General features: G+C 31.1%; 1 protein-coding gene across 2 annotated transcripts in view; it reads right to left on the reverse strand.

The window, feature by feature from the left end:
* The window catches only part of LOC116772125 (hemicentin-2-like), a 140,825-nt gene that overhangs the window by 11,795 nt on the left and 108,992 nt on the right, over positions 1 to 20,038 (reverse strand). The window contains exons 2-5 of one of the 2 annotated variants that reach the window (XM_061528339.1): positions 7,890 to 7,983; positions 7,039 to 7,184; positions 6,115 to 6,195; positions 1,703 to 1,786 (exon numbers count right to left, since the gene is read on the reverse strand). In XM_061528339.1, the coding sequence (XP_061384323.1) occupies positions 1,703 to 1,786; positions 6,115 to 6,195; positions 7,039 to 7,184; positions 7,890 to 7,983 (405 nt within the window). Of the gene's footprint in view, positions 1 to 1,702; positions 1,787 to 6,114; positions 6,196 to 7,038; positions 7,185 to 7,889; positions 8,226 to 20,038 lie in introns of those variants that run through there. The other variant, XM_061528338.1, reaches the window with a different exon arrangement.

The raw sequence follows: 20,038 nt of genomic DNA on the forward strand, positions 1-20,038 counted from the left end.
TTTAATTCGTCTGACCATATTTCTCGTACATTTTGATGTTTACTGTTTGTAAAGGCTATATAACTCAAGTCGTTTAACATCTCTTTGTGGTAAATTTCACTGTAATTGATATAATTAAAATGAATTTATATCTTATTGTTCCGTTACGACTAGTATTATTAAAATAAATGAAACATTTAAATTATATTGAATAAATTACCATCTCACACGAGTGTACTCCACGCACCTGTTACAATAGACTATTATTTAGTATTCATAATGTCTACAATTAAATTAATTGGCCCAACACTTGTCCTAAATGCTCCCAGTTGTCTGACAACATAAATATGTAAATTTAAAACAATAAACAAGCAAAATATGAATTAGAACAAATTTGCGTCTTATTTAAGACACATTTGATTACAAAGAGGCATTTACGTTAAGAAGTAGAAGGCTTGCCTTTAAGTAATGAATAGTTTAACCTGTTTAAGTTTATTTAAATGTAGATGGATATTTTGAGACTTTTATACATTTTTCACTGAAATTTTCATCACAGAAGTCTCTGACGCGTTAGAACTTAACATTTATTCATACCAAGCTTAACTCACTTTGGAATGACTTTATTTGAAATTAAAATTTTATGAAATTACGTCATGTTCAGTCATAATAAAATGACGTCGCTTGCCATTATTTATTTCTGTTATTCAATTAAGTCTAATGATTGAAGATTCTTAGAGTGACGCAAACTTGATTTTGGTGAAACAGCGAGTTTCCTTATTTACTTTTTCCTTAAATATTTTTCTCGTGTTCGTGAAATTGGCTGAGGATTCGCTGTGATAAAAATAACGGAGGGAACTGCTAGATCAACAAAACTGTTAAGGAATGTGTCACAAAAAATATATTTGTTCCTTTTTGATAATGATTCTGACTTTTGCTTTAGAATTGCATTAAGCTATTTTATGCTCTTTCCAACCCAAAATCATACTACTAACAGCGACTCTGGCCACGTTTGGATTGAATAAAATTATCTTACAATTTTGCTCTATTTGAAAGCTGCAGCAATTTTTTTTATTAAATTTCAATAGAAAAACCTCTTTCTCATTTAGCTCTTCTTTTTGAATAATAGCTTTAAGACATATATCAATAAGGTATATGATTATATACATTTTATTGTTGTCGAAAATAGAAAATTATCATATTTACTTATTAAAAGATATAGTTAGCCAGTAACATTTCTTATAATATATTTTAATGTAATCAGTATTCCAGACATTACTATCTGTATCATTTTATCTAAAATATTTCCTCGTTACCCAAAGCGCTTTTCAAATTTGCAATTTAAATTGCACAGAGGTGAATAATAATTGTGCGTTCTATTTTCAACTTTGCAACTCAATTATAATTATGATGAATAGAACGCTGATATGTTAAGAGTAATGTTTTTACAATAACAACATTTTTATTTGGATCTCTTGTAGTGCAAAGATAATATTAAATGTATTTGTACATTTGTATGACAGAGTTCAAGACAAGGTAATATATGTTCAGTAACATATAGAGGAACTATTGACCTTAAACAAAGCATCAGATATAATAAGTAAGAAATATCATTTTTATAATAGTTAGGAGAACAGTTATCACAGGATGTAATTATATAAATGAGACATAAATAAAACTATCGTAAAGATAACTTATAGTTTGATTACAATAAATTTATTATTACCTGACATTCGTATGTGCCGTTATCCCTTTTCTGTACAAACTTGATTTGTAGGGTCCAATCCTCTGAACCTTCTCCGTGCAGTACCTAGAATTTTATATAATTAGTGTTTGTTTGATAGTTTCCGTTATATTACATGAAGGCTACGACAACTATTGAGTGCAAAATGTTCTATTAATTAAAAAAGCGAGTTCCAATTTCAAAAATGAGATTTCCTTTTAGAAGCATGAATACTCTGAGTCGTTAGTGTTAACTGTGATGTTAAATGTATACAATGATGGACATTTGATGGGAAGTTTGAATAAAACTATCTTGAAGTTTTTAATTCTGCTCTATTTTTAATTTTTAATTCAGAGACCCGACGTTTAAAATGTCTTTCATAATTTTTTAAAAGAGGTTGGATTTTATTGTTATTCATAACAAGTTCTCAGTTATATCTCGACTAACGCCTTTATAAAAAGCGTTAAAAGTGAAATATTTAAATTAAAAAAAAAAACCTCAGCTCGTTAATTGTCATTTAACAACTATACTGAGACGAGTGGAACAGTTAATCGAATAATCGAAAAGTGCTAATATTCTTACACTACTGCACCAATATTAACCTAACGTAGGTAAGAACCACCGCAAGGAAATTGGTAATCAAATGAAAAACCGCTTTGAAATTTGTCCACCCGATTGAGAACTACGACACCACAGACAAATAGGCACACACAAACAGCCACGTCAAACTTATACCACCTCTCTTATTGAGCCGAGAATCGAAAAAAGTTAATAAGGCAATAAAAATCTTTTTATCATATAACTAAAATCTTCTGTAACTTCCTATTATTATTATTTTGTATATCATAGTTAATTAATGGATAACTGTCTCAACATATCTAAGGACAGTATCGGTCAATGTTCTCTTACCAGAACTTCCCTCTTAATTAATTTCACCGATCCCCTTCTCGTTCATCACACGGTGATATGTTCAAAGACGCTTTTAGATTAAAGTGCTAATAGTACTCGGTTAAGTCGTTTATTCTATATGTCAAAAATTTATTTGTCATCAGGTAAAAACATTTCGAACGGAAATCCAAAATTGTGGCATTTCAAGTAATTATATGTATGTTTTGTTGTTGATATATCTTTTGTTATTTATTTAGTTAATGAGTTAAGGAATTAGCATGTTAAAACGATTGGTTTTAGTCATTTTCAAAATGTATGAGTGAACATTCAGAGCCCGATTTCGTCTAGTTACGATAACTTATAAAGGTGTTTGCCAAGGTTATAAGCTCATAAATAATATGTAATGATCCACAATTCTATTGACTATTTGGAATAGAAGTATATTTAAGTGGGAATGTCGCTAATTTTATAATCTTATATTTATTTTTAGTTAGATAAAACGGCAGTAATTATGAAAATCTATTTATCAAGACCTGAGATAACAAAATCCAGAGAGTCCGTAAAAATCTTCGGTTTAACTCAACAATATGTATTTATTAAAAAAAGGAAGTGACATTTTTGTAAAAATTAAGAATAACGAACGTTAGGTCCACCTAAATTAACTATCAAATTTTATACCAAAACATAACTCTGTGATATTAATTAATGTTAGCTAAATCCTAGTATATAAAGACATCATTAGTTAATTCGTTTTGCAATAGTGCAGCCGGGATCACATTTTCATTAGACCGTAGCGTTAATTCTGCGGTCTGCGATTCCTGAATAATTCACTGTTTAGCGACGAAGTATCTGGTTATCTAATTTAACTAAATAATCATGACATATTTTAATTGTGTTTCCCCTGCATTGCGATGTTAGTTTATCAGCAAATGGGAATAAAGTGATTTATTATCATGTGAATTTTAATGAGAATGGGCGAAAGTTTATTGCGACTCTGATTAAATGCATAACTGTTTAGATTTAACGGAGCTCGGTAGTTTTAACAATGAATATTGAAATAATTCATGTAAAAACTTTTTATTTAGTATATACGTTTTGTTTATTTTAACTCTCATATATAAAATATCTATTGTTTTTCTAAAAAACATCCACATTCATCAACACATGCTGGTTAGTGTATAAGCTTGTAGTCTATGACGCTGGGCCGGCAACGTAACATTGGTAAAAGTCAACTAAACTTTTCACACGTCTATTGTATTTTTATTCACAGTAAGTTTAAACTCAAAGCCTCACAATTTAAATTTTTTAAAACCAATTACAGTGTGCTTGGTTCCTTATTTAGTGCGGTGTCATAGCACCTAATGAAGTCTGTGTTAGAGAAATATTGCTTTGTAAATCATTTACATAATTTCCTGTGTAAGGAATTAAATTTAAATATCGGTTGAATTATATTTTTATAAAATTTTGGATAAGATTTTTTTTTTTATTAATGGAGACCAAATGTTGGTTTTGAATGAAAACTAAAAAAGTATATATATCTTATAGGCTTACAAGGAAACTGTATAGAAAAATCAAAAGTGGAAGGAAGTATTGAAAGTAACACATGATAACCTTTCTGAAGGTTGATGGCTTCATACGTAGTTTCAACCGTATGGACTACATGGTTTCAAAAGGCCTCGTTTTAATACAGCCAAGATGATTCCATATCTATGCTTCAGATATTATTTAATATATTTATAAACATATCAGTACATAAATATATCCGATGAATAAAATACTATGTACATTAAGTTATTTTCATTGGAGGTACGACGTCCTGACCTCTTGATTGACCGTCTCATCGTCATGTCCGCCATTTGCATCACAAATATTCAATGTATATATCAATTAATTCCTACAATAAAACATATGAAACAATTCTTATCAGACCATTGGTATAAAATCTAATCGGCGTTTATCAAAATTAATTGCGAATGGCGTCTGTCTGTCTGTAACAATTAAGTGCTATGTTTGATCCATATTGTGCTAACGGAACTAGACTAATTATATTTTATGGAGTCTCTTAGAATATGACCAGTAAATTTAGTTCATGTACTGATTACTGAAAATGATATACCCAATTAGAAAAGCAGCTTCTATTAGCATCAAAAGCATTATATGGATTTTGACGTTTACAGATGTGTTCGTAAGTACATTTTATTTATGATTGTTATAATTTTTTTTATTAATATGTCTTAAAAATCGATTACAACTTTAACTTTAATTAAATACTAGTCTTCAATTTATAAGTGTGCATTGAGGACGTCTTATGGAAGTTGATTTTAACTACGGTGAGTGAGATCCTATTTAACGTAGTATTAATTTATTAAATAATTTATTTCTACATAAACGTAACATTTCATATTATATTTCATTGCTATTAATAAGAGTTTCTTTCCGGAATTCTCTTGCTATTTAAACATGGCTTACAAAGTACCTGGATTTTTTTCGAAAATATTTTGTAGTCTTAGTTTTATCTCAAAATTTATTTGTAAAACAGAGACTGATTACAACGATGAACCAAAATTATAAGCCAAAACGTTTTTAAATTTCAAATACCATCTGTGACGTTACGATTTCTACACATGCTATTAAAACCACGCGTGAAAGTCAAGCCCTCTTAAAATTTAAAAAACGGTTATAAGTTACGTACGTTATTATTTGATTCGAATCCCTATAAAAGCTCAAGTTTAATCTTTAGCGCTATACGAGATACGAAATCAAGAGGGACACAATTCTTTGAGAAACCGAAGTTACTTTTACTATTAATTAAACTTTTTTCAAGACGGTAACTTGCTTTTTCTTTATCAGATCCAAATAAATTTTCCAGTCGCCGGACTAATAGTAGAACTTTTTTGAATTATAAAGTATAAATATTTTTATTAAGATAAGATAACCACGATAAACAAATTTGGTATATTTTTTTCTTGTCTTTTATTTAGGACGCCATTTTATTATCTAGCTAATTTGATTACCACCAAAAGGAGCGTAATTCGTCGGTGTTTTGATCTAACATCCCACATAATTGAAGAACTATAATATTCTAAATTAATATTGGTAAACTGTATCAGCGTTGTATATCAATGTTTCAAAGGTTGTTCAATAGCGAATATGAATATGAAAGCAGGATTTTCGGATGTACTGCGCAGTTATTATTATTATAAAACTACATACTCTCGACGTATCGGTTACTTTGCAGCAACGTCGGGAGTATTTATTTTTAAAATAATAAAAAATGTGTTGTATATATATCCAAAAGTTTTAGTTTAATTTAAACGAATACTAACGAAAATCTTACTTATTGTTATGAATTTGAATATTTTTTTAAAAATGATTCGATTCTTCTTGCAAAAAGTTTAATGTATTTTGTATTTATTTCACAAGCATGTTATATAAAAGCCAGCAGTATTTAGTCTCTATATTGAAGACACGGCATATGTTTATGAAAGTTATTGTGTTTTACCACATTTTTTGTTACTTCAACTAACCTGGAATCTCTCATCATTTGTGTATGTGAACTTGCCGGAGCTCAGGATATGCCAATCGCGCTTTCTAACCCAGGATACTTGCTGCCAAATAAAAAAAAATACTTTAGTAGGAGAAAGGAGAAAAAAAGTATAGTTAGAATTAGCATAAACAAAATGATATGGCATATTATGGCAACTTTGATATTACGATTGCTTTTTCAACCTGCAATGCGCTAAGTTAATTCTAAAGGAGATTTTAATCGGCTTATTACAGGCCATATTTAGCGACTACTTAACCACATCCGACTGTTTCATAGCTTCACGTTAATAAATTGACCGAGATTTGTACAATGTGCAAATAACAACGATATTTTTTTCTGTGCTAAAATTTATAATATTTACAATAAATTTATTTTTCTCTTTACAGCTCAGTTCGAAGTTTTTTTTTTTTTGCAATTTATCGAACAATAAATTGCTTTTATCAAGAATATACTCGGCCCAGAGATCAATTTTGCAAGATAAAATTGCGTCGTTAAGTCGAGTAGAGCTACACAAATGACTCTCGATTTATCCTTGTACTGTTTATTCTGCAGTTTTGCAAAAGAAAAATATTATATTTTCTCAGATTTCATTATTGCACCATAAAGTTTTTTAATTTTACACAAAATATAGCTGCGAAATTTATGTTATTAATTTCAATCCGTATGAGATTTAAATGAATAATATAAATATTTATTTATTCATCTGCAGTTGTTATTTATGTTTTATGTCCGCTTTTAATATATTTACGTTACACATTCGTACATTTTATATCGAAAATTTCTTTAATGGAATTCATATAAGTAATATTTTAATAAGCATGATATGCCTGGACTAGATAGGGATATCTAAAACCGTATGCCGTATCGTGGAATTTTAATCTATAGAATAATAATATCTACATACCCCCCTCTCGCTTAAATGTCCAACCAGGCAGTGCAAGTAGGCTGTTCCTCCGAGCTGAGCAGTAATATTGCTGACAGAGTTGTTGGCAGTGACGTCTGCTGGGGCGGTGCCTCTCCATCCACGGGCACGCGAAGCACCGTGATGGCCTGTTTGAACAATTAAATTCAATTCTATCGAACTAAAAGTATCATTTTACAGTTGTCGAGTTCATTCGTTAAAATACGAGGATAACGTGTATGTGTTTATATTTGACTTTGACTAATGTCTTTAGTTGACTTCACACGGATATTATATGAAAAAATCAATTGGAGAATTATTTTAATGAAACTAGTGGTATTCGGATTTACTACGCGGATTTTATTATTTAAAAACTACATAATCCCGACGTTTCGGTTACTTTGCAGCAACCGTGATCACGGGCAGACGACGACACCTCGTCGAAATGTCGGGATTATGTAGTTTTTAAATAATAAAATCCGCGTAGTAAATCCGAATAACACTAGTTTCATTTAAATGAATACTCGCGAAAATCTTAGATCTCAGAATTATTTTAGATTAATTTACGTATTCGGAATAGAAGTCTGAACTGGCTGATAAAAATTTAGCCTGCTCGCGTATTTTATCTCGGTCAACCTCTGCTTTGTATAAGGTATTTACGTTTGGGATCACAACATCGTGCCAAGGAAGAATCTTTTCGTATTAACTTTTACATCTGCCAACAGTATATCAAGAGTTGAAGACGAAAAAAAAATCTTACTAAAAATACAGCAAGACTTAAAATCGTAGAATCTAGACGTATAAAAAAGTTTCATATATATATTAAAGTTGTATGTAGGTGTTGCTGTACTAACGTATATCTCCTGTGGGAGATGTAAACAGTGGCAGCATACAGAACACAGCAGCCGCGAACGGTATACCCATCCCGCCGGCCACTCGCCATTTCATCTGGAACACACGAAAACTTATCATTAGGTATATATTTCACCGTAACTTTTATTTACACCTCGAATTAACAGTTATGATTGAAATACGATTATTATTAACGCACTAGTCGTAAGGAGTGTGAAACTAATACTAATACTTTGACAACTAGTACGATATCAGAATCATTTATGAATTTTAACATTAAGTAAGGACTTAGTTGTCGATATGATTTTCTCGTATTGACGCGACTAGTTCAAAGTAGTAAGAACGACTGGTGATATCTATGTTATGAAGTGTCTTTATTAAAGCCACTGTAACTGTTATTTGCGCATTGATACGACAAATGCGTACCACCATATTAGTTGAGAGAGAATGCAAACTTTGAACTCCAAAACCATTAACTATCCGCCGTTTAATAAAAAAATTTTTTTTTCAATAAATGTTCATAAAAATAAATTTTCATAAAAATGACAGTATTATTCGGATGACATTGTTTCAGTTTAATCTCGTTATGCCATTAAGTCTGGAACGAATAGTGCCGATCATTACTGGAGGTAAAAAAATATGTATTTTTCATTTGATTCCGTAAAAACGATTCCATTGTGTGCCGTGTTTACTTAAATACCTCTTTGTGATCGGGAGAAATTTTGTTTGGCTAAGAAAATTATTTCTTAGATGTGAAGGCTTCAAGAATCTTAAGGGAATTGAATGTTTTATAGCAATATCTACTTTCTTTATTAAAATTTCAACATTTAGACTAACAATTTAAACATTTTCTAAATATTTTTTTTCAATGAAATATGTTATTATATACTTTACTTTCCAGTATCTAACAAGAGACAAAATTAATTTTAGTAAAGAAGTAAATGAATTATTTTAAATCAACGATCTTTACTGCAGTTTCAAAGCATTCACAGTAACGTTTTTAAATATTTTATAGGTTAAGGGCAGGTGAAAAAATATCGGTCAAATGCCACTCACGAATTTTGCAAAGCGCAAGTCTTTTCAAACTAATTTTCTTTTTATTTATTCAGCCAGCAAATCTGGGACACGGGGATTCCTCAATAAATGAAACTGCTTGGAATAACGAGATCATGTTTTATTATATTATCATAAATGAAAAGTATTTATTATTCTCTATTCATAGCACTTATCATTTAACTTGGTTCATTTATTTGTTTGGCTTCATTATTGATCATACAAGATTTTTATTTCCTGCCTGGAAATGTTCATAATAATATCAACTGGTTACCATTTGAGAACCAGTTGTATTGTTATGAGTAATTTTAAAATAAACAAAAGCCGCTGACACAAACTTTGACTTTATTAATTAGTTTAATGTTTGTTTTAGTGACATTGTTCTATAAAATGATAATAAGTAAATAAATATATCATGCAAATGAAGTAAATTAACATAATTTAATGAAATCTTTATATAATCTTGTTATTCGAGGTTTTTAAGCTCGAGGAACTTTTGGGAAAATATTCATGGGAAGATGACGTAATTGAAGGCCCCTTTCAACTTGTACTTAATCACTTCGGAGTTTAAGCCGTTAATCTTTTTCGATATTTCTGGATAATTTCTAAATATACGACAAACTTTTCAAATAACTTAACTCATTTACGTTTATGTACATATTTTTATGCTATGGCGTCCTAAAATTTTGATACTTGTAAAGAATTGTCCTAGTTTGATCTATCAATATCTTGTGTTAATAATATTAGAAGTTAAATGATAATTAATTCACAAAAAAAATAATCAATGAATCTCATTTCTGAGATTGTATTTATAAAACAAAACTTCGTCACCTCATATAGTAGGCAAGTCTACATATTTTATAGCGAGTCTTCCTTGTCATGTCTGAAATTAGTTTTCCATTACAAACGTCAGTAGCTCTAATACTTCATTTAATACTAAAAATATTTTCCCTCATTTTTTATTTCCTGTATCAAACATTTTAATATAAAGCTTTTAAATAGTGTTTCCTCTAAAACAAATTAAAATAATTTAAATTAATCATTAACATTATTGTGAAAATTGTTTTAAATGCTCAAAAAATGTAATTGAAACTAGTTTTAATATTCTCTAGATATATACGCAACCTGAGTTGTAAGAATTTAATTATTGTGACAGTTAAGTAATGTAGCGCAGCACTAAATGCGTGTTTCGCTAGTGTGCTCCATGCAATTGCGGTACCTATTTCTCGAGCTTTTCCAATTTATTTCATGTGAAGTAAAATTGTTTTGTCATTATCACCGAAAACTGATGCCATGGTAAAGTATCGTGCTAGTTTTGGACGTGATAATAAAAAAAATTCGTCTCATATTTGTTAAGTGTAACATTTTATATAAATAATATTCAAGTAGCAAAAGAATGTTTAAAAGCAAGTGAATCAATTAGAAGTAAACACTCAGGCTTGAGTTTGAAACAAAATTTAAATTATCATTTCTGTATAAACGGACCTGATATTCATAACTGTAATGTCATTCAGAACGTAAAGTTCAATTAATTAGGGGATGCAATTTATAGAAAATACTGTGTGACATTCAATCAGGTCAGCGAACTAATTTAGATAACTTTCGATATTTACTTTGCTGAAATGATGCAAAAATGGAAAGGTTATCCCATTAGATATTCCAGTTTAGGGTATGGGAGTTACGAATAAAGTTTTCGCTTGTGCTACATGATATGTCATACTTAAACCATGTATCGGTAATAGAACAGCGTAAAACATAAACAATCACAAGACAAAGGAAACTAAAATAATTTAATAAGTGTTATAGATCGGGTTTTACCACGAATTGATGTTAGTTGTAAAAGGTGAACCACTTCGGTTCAAAGGAATTTCGGTTTCAATGGACAAGATAATTACTTTGTTGATCTTTCTGTTCTGTCCGCTGACAGGTTGGTGCCGATAACTGATGGATTTCTGGCTAAATAATTGTTGGCTGTGGGTGAATTCACGAGTTATATAGATTCAATGGTTACGCAGCGTGAAATAAAGGAGGATGATGTGCGAATTGTTTATTCCAAGCGACTTTCATTTACCCATTTGTTTTTAAGTCGTAAAAATAAATTTTTGTACCTGATAATTTCGTGAGCTTCTAAAAAGAGTATTACTTTTTTATTTGACATGTTTTAAACATTTGTTATATGAACGTGAACTAGTAGGTCCCTATCTAGCGCTTGTAATATTTTTTAGTTTATTTTAAATCAACATAATATTAAAAGATTAACCAAATATTTAAATTTTCAGCCGTAATTAGCTAGACGTTTTATCTAAGATCATTTTCGGTTTACAATGTTATTTAATTAAAGATATTGGAATACGAGAACTAAATTGATGATGTCTAAATATTTAATTCTGAATTATTATCAATGCTTGCGGCGAATTAATGGTTCCCATCACGTCCTGTCTGAAGACGCTTTATTTAAATCTGTATAAAACAGACGATAGACTATAAAAAAATTTGATAGTTTTTAATATCGTATGTTTTATTTCTGTTACGGTTATGTTTAAAAAGAAAGGACACAATTTGTTTGTAAACCGTTTACACACATTTCATACGCTTACGATAAAATTTAAAGTTTTGTACGATATTACATAGAAAATTATATTAAATATTGACGAGAAAATGGCTTAAAACTACGAGATAAATATAATTTGTTGATATATTTCCACGAAAAGCGGGTTGATTCAGGTGTTTTATCATAGAAAATGATTATAGACTTTATGAATAAAAAAATATATTATAATTGTATTAATTAATGTTTATCAAGTCTGCTGTGGATGAAAAATATTACGCACATTTTTTTAAATTCCTTTCCCATAAAACGAAATGAATTATATGATTTGAATCTTAAAGAGATCCAAGCACATATCATCCAAGTTCATCTCGAATTTATATACTATCAGGGTACAGAAACTAAGCTTGAAAAATTTTCTTTCTCTTCCTCAATTTCAGGGCACACAATATTCATTATACAACACGAAATCTGTGTGTATTTGCCTTTGCACTTTATACGTAATTGCTAGCTCAAACAAGATTAGATGAGGGCAGGGTGCAAAAATATACAAGATTGAAAAACATTCGTAACTTCGTTACAAATTTTTAGACCTTATTCTTTTTAATGCGCAGTAAAATCAATATTAAGATGAACAAAATTCGTAGAGAATCGTGATCAAAATTTTTGAATTTAAAAAGGAAGCTGTTTTTTTATTTGATAACATCAAAACTATGGGTCATGGATATAGAAAAAAATTGTGAGAATTTTGACGATATCAAAAAAATAGAAAAATATTAGAACGTATTTTGATATCTTGCACAATGACTGTGAAACAATGGAATTAACAATGGTACAGTTTTAATTGGTAGCCAGTTATATAGGTCAGCAAGAAATCAAACTGCAGGTTCTGAAGCCCTGAGCTAAAAACAACCTTTTGTTTATGTCATAGCTTTATTTTTGTTAGTGTTTGGGACTATTAAAAGAAGTATATTTGTGAAATTTCACTGTCACTAAAATTTAATCAAATGATATAGCAGAAATGATCTGTTTTGTAATCAAAAATATAATTTAATAAAGTTTAAAAGAGGATTGCATTTTGATAAATGTAATGTTTATTGACGAACCAACTAGAAGTGTTGTAACGCTTTTCTAAATTACAAACGGTATTAACAAATTTAAGGGCTCAGAAAGGATATAGAAAAAATGGTGTTAGAAGTGACATTGGGGTGGAAGGATGACTTACAGCATTCCGCACTCTCACTACAACTATGAAATTTAGGCCGATCTTTTAAGTAATTTCTACCTAACAGCGATTTACGACTCTTAGCTCTAGAAGCTCAATTTAATTGATCACAATATACTGTAGCACCTATAAAGCGGATCAACTTCATTTTCATTCTCCATTTATTACCATTTAATCAATATTCCTAAACGCAAAATGGTTTAATTTTTAATAAGTATACAATGTATAAATGAATAAATATAATATATAAAATGTATGATAAGTAGAAAATCAATCAAGATGGCGCCAATAGTGTCATTTATTCGATGACACAGAATCTAACAACAATAATAAAGAACTGGTCCTTATCAGTATCAACGAGAATTTTTTTTTCTCTATTTCACAAAATCTTTTATTAATTCTTTAAGTGATATTTTTAATTTTTACATATAATTAATTAACATTAGCATCTTCTCATTTTGTTATGGAATAAAATGGTGTAGAATTTTTTTTTACACTTTTCTGCTCAGAGTAAGTTTAGTTTTATTCTTCTGACGAGAAACATAAAAGACTTAACCCATTAGACTTATATGAAGTAAGAATAAATTTAAATCAAGATATATTTTATGAAATTACTTGATTTTCGGATTGCGTGCTGAGACCTAAATCAGAACTTTATCGTTTAAAGATAATTGCGTTCGCCGACTTGGAAATGGACAATTACTTAACACTCTATAGCGATTCCCTTTTACGTAGTTTTTGCTGAAAATGTACAACTTCTATTTGAAATATTTCTAAAACTTTATTTTAATAATATTTTAGGATTAGGTATAATATGGAATCTTTACCGTGGAAGGTTTGAGTAATGCAGACTTTTTTACAAAATTATATATTATTTCATTTTGAAATCCTAAAGATTTAAGATTTCAATAAGAAAACGAATAAACGACAGTAAATAATGCTCTGTAATATCCATAAAAACACGAAATTAGGGCAGCTATGCAAACTTTTACGGTGCCAAAGTAAACTAGGCCTCACTATGAAAATAAGAGTCGCACTCTTTCCTCCGTTCCATTTTGAAATGTTCACGGGCGACTGATCAAAGCTTTAATCGCTTGGACGATGGATGGATGGATCACAAATGCACCGGCTAATGACCCATTTGTGTTTTCATCTAAAAACCTCTAATTTATGCCTTGAATACTAAGCATTTTTGATTTAGAGCGGTGCAATTTGGCTGGTAAGTACGTTACTGAAAACGTTGTGCAAACAATTGCATTATGGTAATAATAACGTAGTAAAGTTTGTTTTGTGTTACATTTCACCAGAAATTGCCTGAAGCTACGATGTCCGCTTTGTAGTTTGGAAATTTTAACAATCTTTTATTTATACGTTACGCAAACCGTGAACTTTTATGTGAGTAATATGAGTTTGAGTTTTTGATCCTTTTTCATGTTTGCTTTCAACCCTTAATTTCAGAGGTAATAAAATAGGGCAGAATGTAAACGTAATTTTGAGATATGCATAATAGCAATCCGCAAAAAAGAAATAGTCATGCACATCTGGCTTATTTGGCTGCCAAGTGACCTCTTTGGCTTACTTTTGGCAACGATGACCCAAAGAAACATACTTAATTAACAAGGTTAGGAGTCTTATTTTATACTTTGGCACTCAACTTGTTCAAGTTACCTAGCCCAGTGTTTTACAGCTTATATTATTACAAAAATTATCAATGTATTAAACCTCTTTGTAGCACTCCTCGATTTGGATATTAAGCCACCATTATTTAGGTTACATCAAAATAAAAATCCTTCCTTATATATTGTGGCAAATTAATGAATAATCAACAAAATTAATAGTGGGAACTAACGTTATATTAAAATTGGGTTTAAAACAGTATAATATATAAAATTTTACAACAAACAGTTGTTTGCATAAGTGTTTTTAACATCAAAGCAAAATTTCCAAATTCTAGTTTGTGACGTGGTGTATTTAAGCGATTCTTTGACACAAAGGCTTTATGTATGTTTATCCTGGGTCGTTACTGTTGTATGTTATTAACTATTTGAGCCACTTAATTTGTTTTGTTTCGTGTTTAAATACAGGATGTATCAAGTGGCTACTTAACCAGATCGGTCGACTTAAATAGTTCTTTATAGTTAGCAAAACTAAGTCAATTCACAGATTGAATTAATTTATATAAAATTGAGAAAACAAGAAATTTTCAATATAAATTGTTATATTTCGAGGATGACTGTTTTATATTCTCGAGGAAGTTAAGGAAATAATTGATATGAATAAATACAGTAAATTGTTTATAAAAACAAATTTTCTTAGAGTCTATAAAAAAAATATGCTTATAATGTTTTTATTTCTTGTTTTCCTAATAATATTATTTTAGAAGAAGGACTTAGGACCAATTGAGGAGGTTGTTGACATAATAACATATATTGCTAACATTGTATGTTATTGTTAAATAATACAAATATTTTATAGATGTGGATTGTCTATATATAGATATAAAAAAACTTTAAGATTAATGTTATTACAAGTTCATTTTCAACAAATCCCTTCGTAATGAAGATGATTTACAGATCATTAGGTACAATAGTTGAAGTTAAGTATGTCTCATTGACTACTAGTGATCTGAAGTGAATGTTAAGACTATAACTTGTTTTAAAGATATATTTTTTTTAGATCTCATTTGCTTTTAAGAGTGGCACGCCCATACCGCTTTGTGTGGAGTAAAATGAAAGAAAATTGTGCTTGGTTGAAAGCAAGGCAGGTGTTTTTGTCTACCTTGAAATATTTATTTGCTTATATGTGAATTATTTAAACTATGATTGAATGTTGCGTTGTCTCCGAACAACAACTTATGACGAAAAAGGAAAATTGATCTCTCTCAGGAAGATATCTTTTACTATTTTTTACTAGATACTCTTGTGAAAGATTGAAGCCTTTCCAATGTAACCGCAGTTGTCCCTGAGTAGTATACACACTAGTCTGAGGTACGGCAAAAATTTCCTTTAACAGGCTGGTGTAATTAGGCACCTGAACTAAAATATAAACTCTTTTCCTAACAAACATGGTGTTTTAACGAATATTGAACTAATCTATAAGATTGAGTGATTTTAGTGTAAAATTTCATTTATACCGGCGGTACTTTATTTATGTGATCTTTCTTCATGAGAAAGTACCTATTAAAGTACTAAAACAGTATAAATTTTAAGATAAGCCCTCAACTATTTGATTGCACCATTAAAATTGACGTTCAGTACATATTCATCAGTGGGAAGTTAAGTAGGCTGTTACCTAAAATATTAATCCATGTAAAACAACACTATAACCCCGCCCTAAAAATGTATCATAAATAAATAAATAAGTACAAAAATAAACTAATGTGACATCTAATATGGTTGAGGTTTAATAAAATAAAAAAAATATATTTCGTAAAACTACGAAAATATAAAAATATTTTCGAACATGCAAAGATGGAATAAGATAAATGTCGTAAAAGTATTAAGGCGACCTAAAATGGAATTACATTTACCGCAAAAGTGATCCAAATATGAGTTGGGAGCACCTTTACAAAAAGCTTAGGTATTTCAATAGTGATTTTATCCTCACATATTTCCAATACTTATATAGGTAATCACATACGAGTAACTGGGGAAAGATACTCCATAAAACGTTGCGCCTTATCGTAACTTGGTTAAGTTAATGGGTACCTAAGAAGAGGGATGAGGGCGAGGAGGTGATCTATCGATTGTCGCTCTAATTTCGTTTAAAAGGAATCGTGTCTCACAGTATTATATATAAAAGTGTGTTGCGTAAATCGAACTCTCATTGAGTAACGCGATACTCAGTACTCTAAAGTAGAAACAATAATGTTTTGATTTATTTTTATATTCGAGGAGATTGCCTTTAGGTATCAATATATTACTTCTATTTGTTGTTTTTCACTATAAGTAGATATTCTAATTTTGTTACTTTGAAACACATAATAATTATCACTTTAAATAAATCATCATCTATTATGATCGCAATGGAAATATCTATCATTATCATGCTCTGTTACAAAAAGAATTGTGGGTAAAAGTGTTATCTGTCAGGAAAAGTATGTCAAGACGTATTTGAAAAATATTGACTCGACTTTCCCTTCCAGGCTTTATAGATTTTGTATCAATAAATAATCATTAGTGCCACCGAGTACATTCGTCTATGTCCAAATAGTAAGTTGGTGAACTCATAAATTTAAACGTCTCACGTCATCACGACTCCTGTGATTCGTTGTGAATGCTTCATAAAAAACTCAGTATTTGTGATAGAAAATAAAACAGAAAAGTAAATGGATAAAGTTTTTATTAAATATTCTAGTGAAGTGATACGTGATGAAACTAGAACAAAGTAGACTTTTACCAAATAAATTATTTTCTACGCCATAATTTGATTTGTGTTAAATTCAATTTTGACTCAGCGGTCGTTCGCAAAAAAATATAGTTTAAAAACTGAGCGAGACTGAACAGTGTATGCAGCGATTTTATTTTAAACTAGTCCCAGATGGCGACATTTCAATGAACCTCGGACTATGTGTAAACATGGTTGAAAAAATGACGTGTGGCTAAAGAAAATATAGTACGTATTACTATAAATAAGTCTACTATTATAAGATAATTATATTTGTTTCCCACTTCCTCAATGTTAGCAATTTATGATAAGTCATTTATCTGTTAATTATAGAGGTTACATCAACCGATTTAGTAGAAATATAGGGTTTTCCATTAAGGGCGCTTGATCTTTAAAATGCAAAAAAAAATACATGTAGGAAAGATATTTGCGAATTTTTTTTTTTATTTGGAAGGACTATCGACCCCATTATGTATGGAATATGACATCATTCAAATGACCGCCACGGCTTCGGTTGGTGGCGCGCACACGAAAGGTCCAATTTTCGATGACTCTGGCGCACAAATCGGGCTGTATTTGATCGATGGCGTGGCGTATGTTGACTTTGAGGGCATCGGTGGTTTGCGGCTTGTTGGCATAGACCTGCGACTTAAGAAAACCCCACAAGAAAAAGTCCAGCGGGGTCAAATCGCACGATCTCGGTGGCCAGTTCACGTCGCCTCCGCGCGAGATGACCATGTCCAGAAATTGCTCGTGCAGAACTTCCATCGTAGCGTGTGCTGTGTGGCACGTAGCGCCGTCCTGTTGAAACCACATGTTGTCCAGATCCATATTCTCGATTTCAGGCCAAAAGAAGTTGGTTATCATCGACCGGTATCGCTCACCATTGACGGTGACGGCCACACCATTATCGTTTTCGAAAAAATACGGACCAATCACGCCTCCGGCCCAAAATCCGCACCAAACAGTCACTTTCTGCGGGTGCATTGCCACTTGGTGAACCTCGTGTGGATTGGTCTCGTCCCAAATACGGCAATTTTGCTTGTTGACATAGCCATTCATCCAAAAATGCGCCTCGTCGCTGAAGAAGATTTTTTTGCCAAAATCGGCGTCAACTTCCAACTGCTCTAATGCCCAGTCAGCGAACACACGGCGCTGTCTATGGTCATTAACCTTGAGCTCTTGGGTCAGCTGGATCTTGTACGGGTGCAGGCTCAAGTCACAACGCAAAATTCGCCAAGTTGTCGTCTGCGAAAGGCCGAGTTCCTGTGCGCGACGCGGAATTGTCTGCCGCGGGTTTTCGAGGACACTGTCGCGCACAGCGGCGATATTCTCGGCAGATCTCGCGTTACGTTGACGCACGGGAACCGGCTGATTGTTAACTGACCCAGTTGACTCGAATTTGTCCACCAATCGACGGATAGTCGACTCGGCAGGACGATCATCGTGACCGTAAAACGGGCGAAGTGCGCGGAACGTTGCTCGAACTGAAGACCCATTTTCATAAAACAATTTTATGATTTGCACGTGCTGCTCCACACTGTAACCTGCCATGGTGGTTTGGGAGGACGGAATGAATATAACACACTGCATTTGACAGCTGTCACTCAAACAACATGGCCGCAATCAGCTGTCAAAGTTCAAGCGTCCCTATTGGAAAACCCCATATGTAAGCACTAGTTTTATAACAGCTATTTCAGTCACAAGTTAATTAATAAGAATATAAATTTTAGCAAACTGATCACTACATATAAATACTTTAATATAATAATAAAATTATTCACGCATTTTTTATACATAAAGGGTAAATCCCTTTTTATAATTATTTTTCCAGACAGGGCCAATCTTTCTTTTTTTTCCGACGAATTAGGTTAACGAATGTCAAGATACCTGGTAAATTAGGTATAAAACACAGGGGTATAACATGTTTATGTTTCTGACATTACGACTTTAGGGTCCCTCCGAGAACACGAACTCTTGTATTGTGAGCTTAAATCCTGAAGGTTAAAAGATTTATCATAAGGGATGTGAGGTTCGAAATGTAACACATTGTGTAACACGAAAGTTCTGTTGATGACATCAAAACGACAACACCATTGAAATGAAAACGTGTATTGGCCTAGATTTATTTTAATGTATTTTTGCAGGAATTTTTCAACAAAACTTTAATAATTTAGACCTTCTCATGTATTAATATAAAAAACTAACATAGACCCTATATATTTGTGTTGTTTTTGAATAGCATTTGTTGAATAAAATTATAAAACATGTAGGCGCGTTTAACAACCTTTGTTTAACAAGTTCTTATTTGAAGATGTGGGTACGTGTCCTTTTAGCATGGCATTCTTTTGACAGGGGAATTTTTTTTCCATGACTGGCTCAAAACTTATTATCAATTCAGAGTGCGTGGAGTCCCTTAAATACTCTTTCCGAACTTACATTAAGGGAACACGATCTCCTTATCGACAAGATTAATGCGAAACAAAGTAATCGAACAACCTCTGGCAGTATTTTGTGTTAGCTTTTACCCGACTGTGATAAAGAAATTAATTAGGATTATAATTTTTAAACGAGTATTTGATTTTGTTTATTTTATTATTTTATCTTATAGTTCACTGTTGGTGTTTTTAAATCTTGTATATTTATAGACGATATATGTCTAACAGTAGAACGATTATACAAAAATGTTATGAATATATTGAATTTTAATAATCCCTAAAATTATTTTGTACTGGTATCCATATATTAATAATCAGCTTCAATTCGCTGCTCTGTTTTGATAGGATTTTTTAATGTTTGAACTCATTTCAGATTAACATATTCAGGACCTTGTTTACCTTTGTAATCATAATTTTAGAAAATAGAAAAAGAATAACTGTTTGTGAAGGCTGAAATTTTTAGGTGAAATTAATCGTATTTTATGAAAATGTATTATGAGA

This window comes from Danaus plexippus (genome assembly GCF_018135715.1).
Source record: "Danaus plexippus chromosome 16 unlocalized genomic scaffold, MEX_DaPlex mxdp_31, whole genome shotgun sequence".
Taxonomy (NCBI): domain Eukaryota; kingdom Metazoa; phylum Arthropoda; class Insecta; order Lepidoptera; family Nymphalidae; genus Danaus; species Danaus plexippus.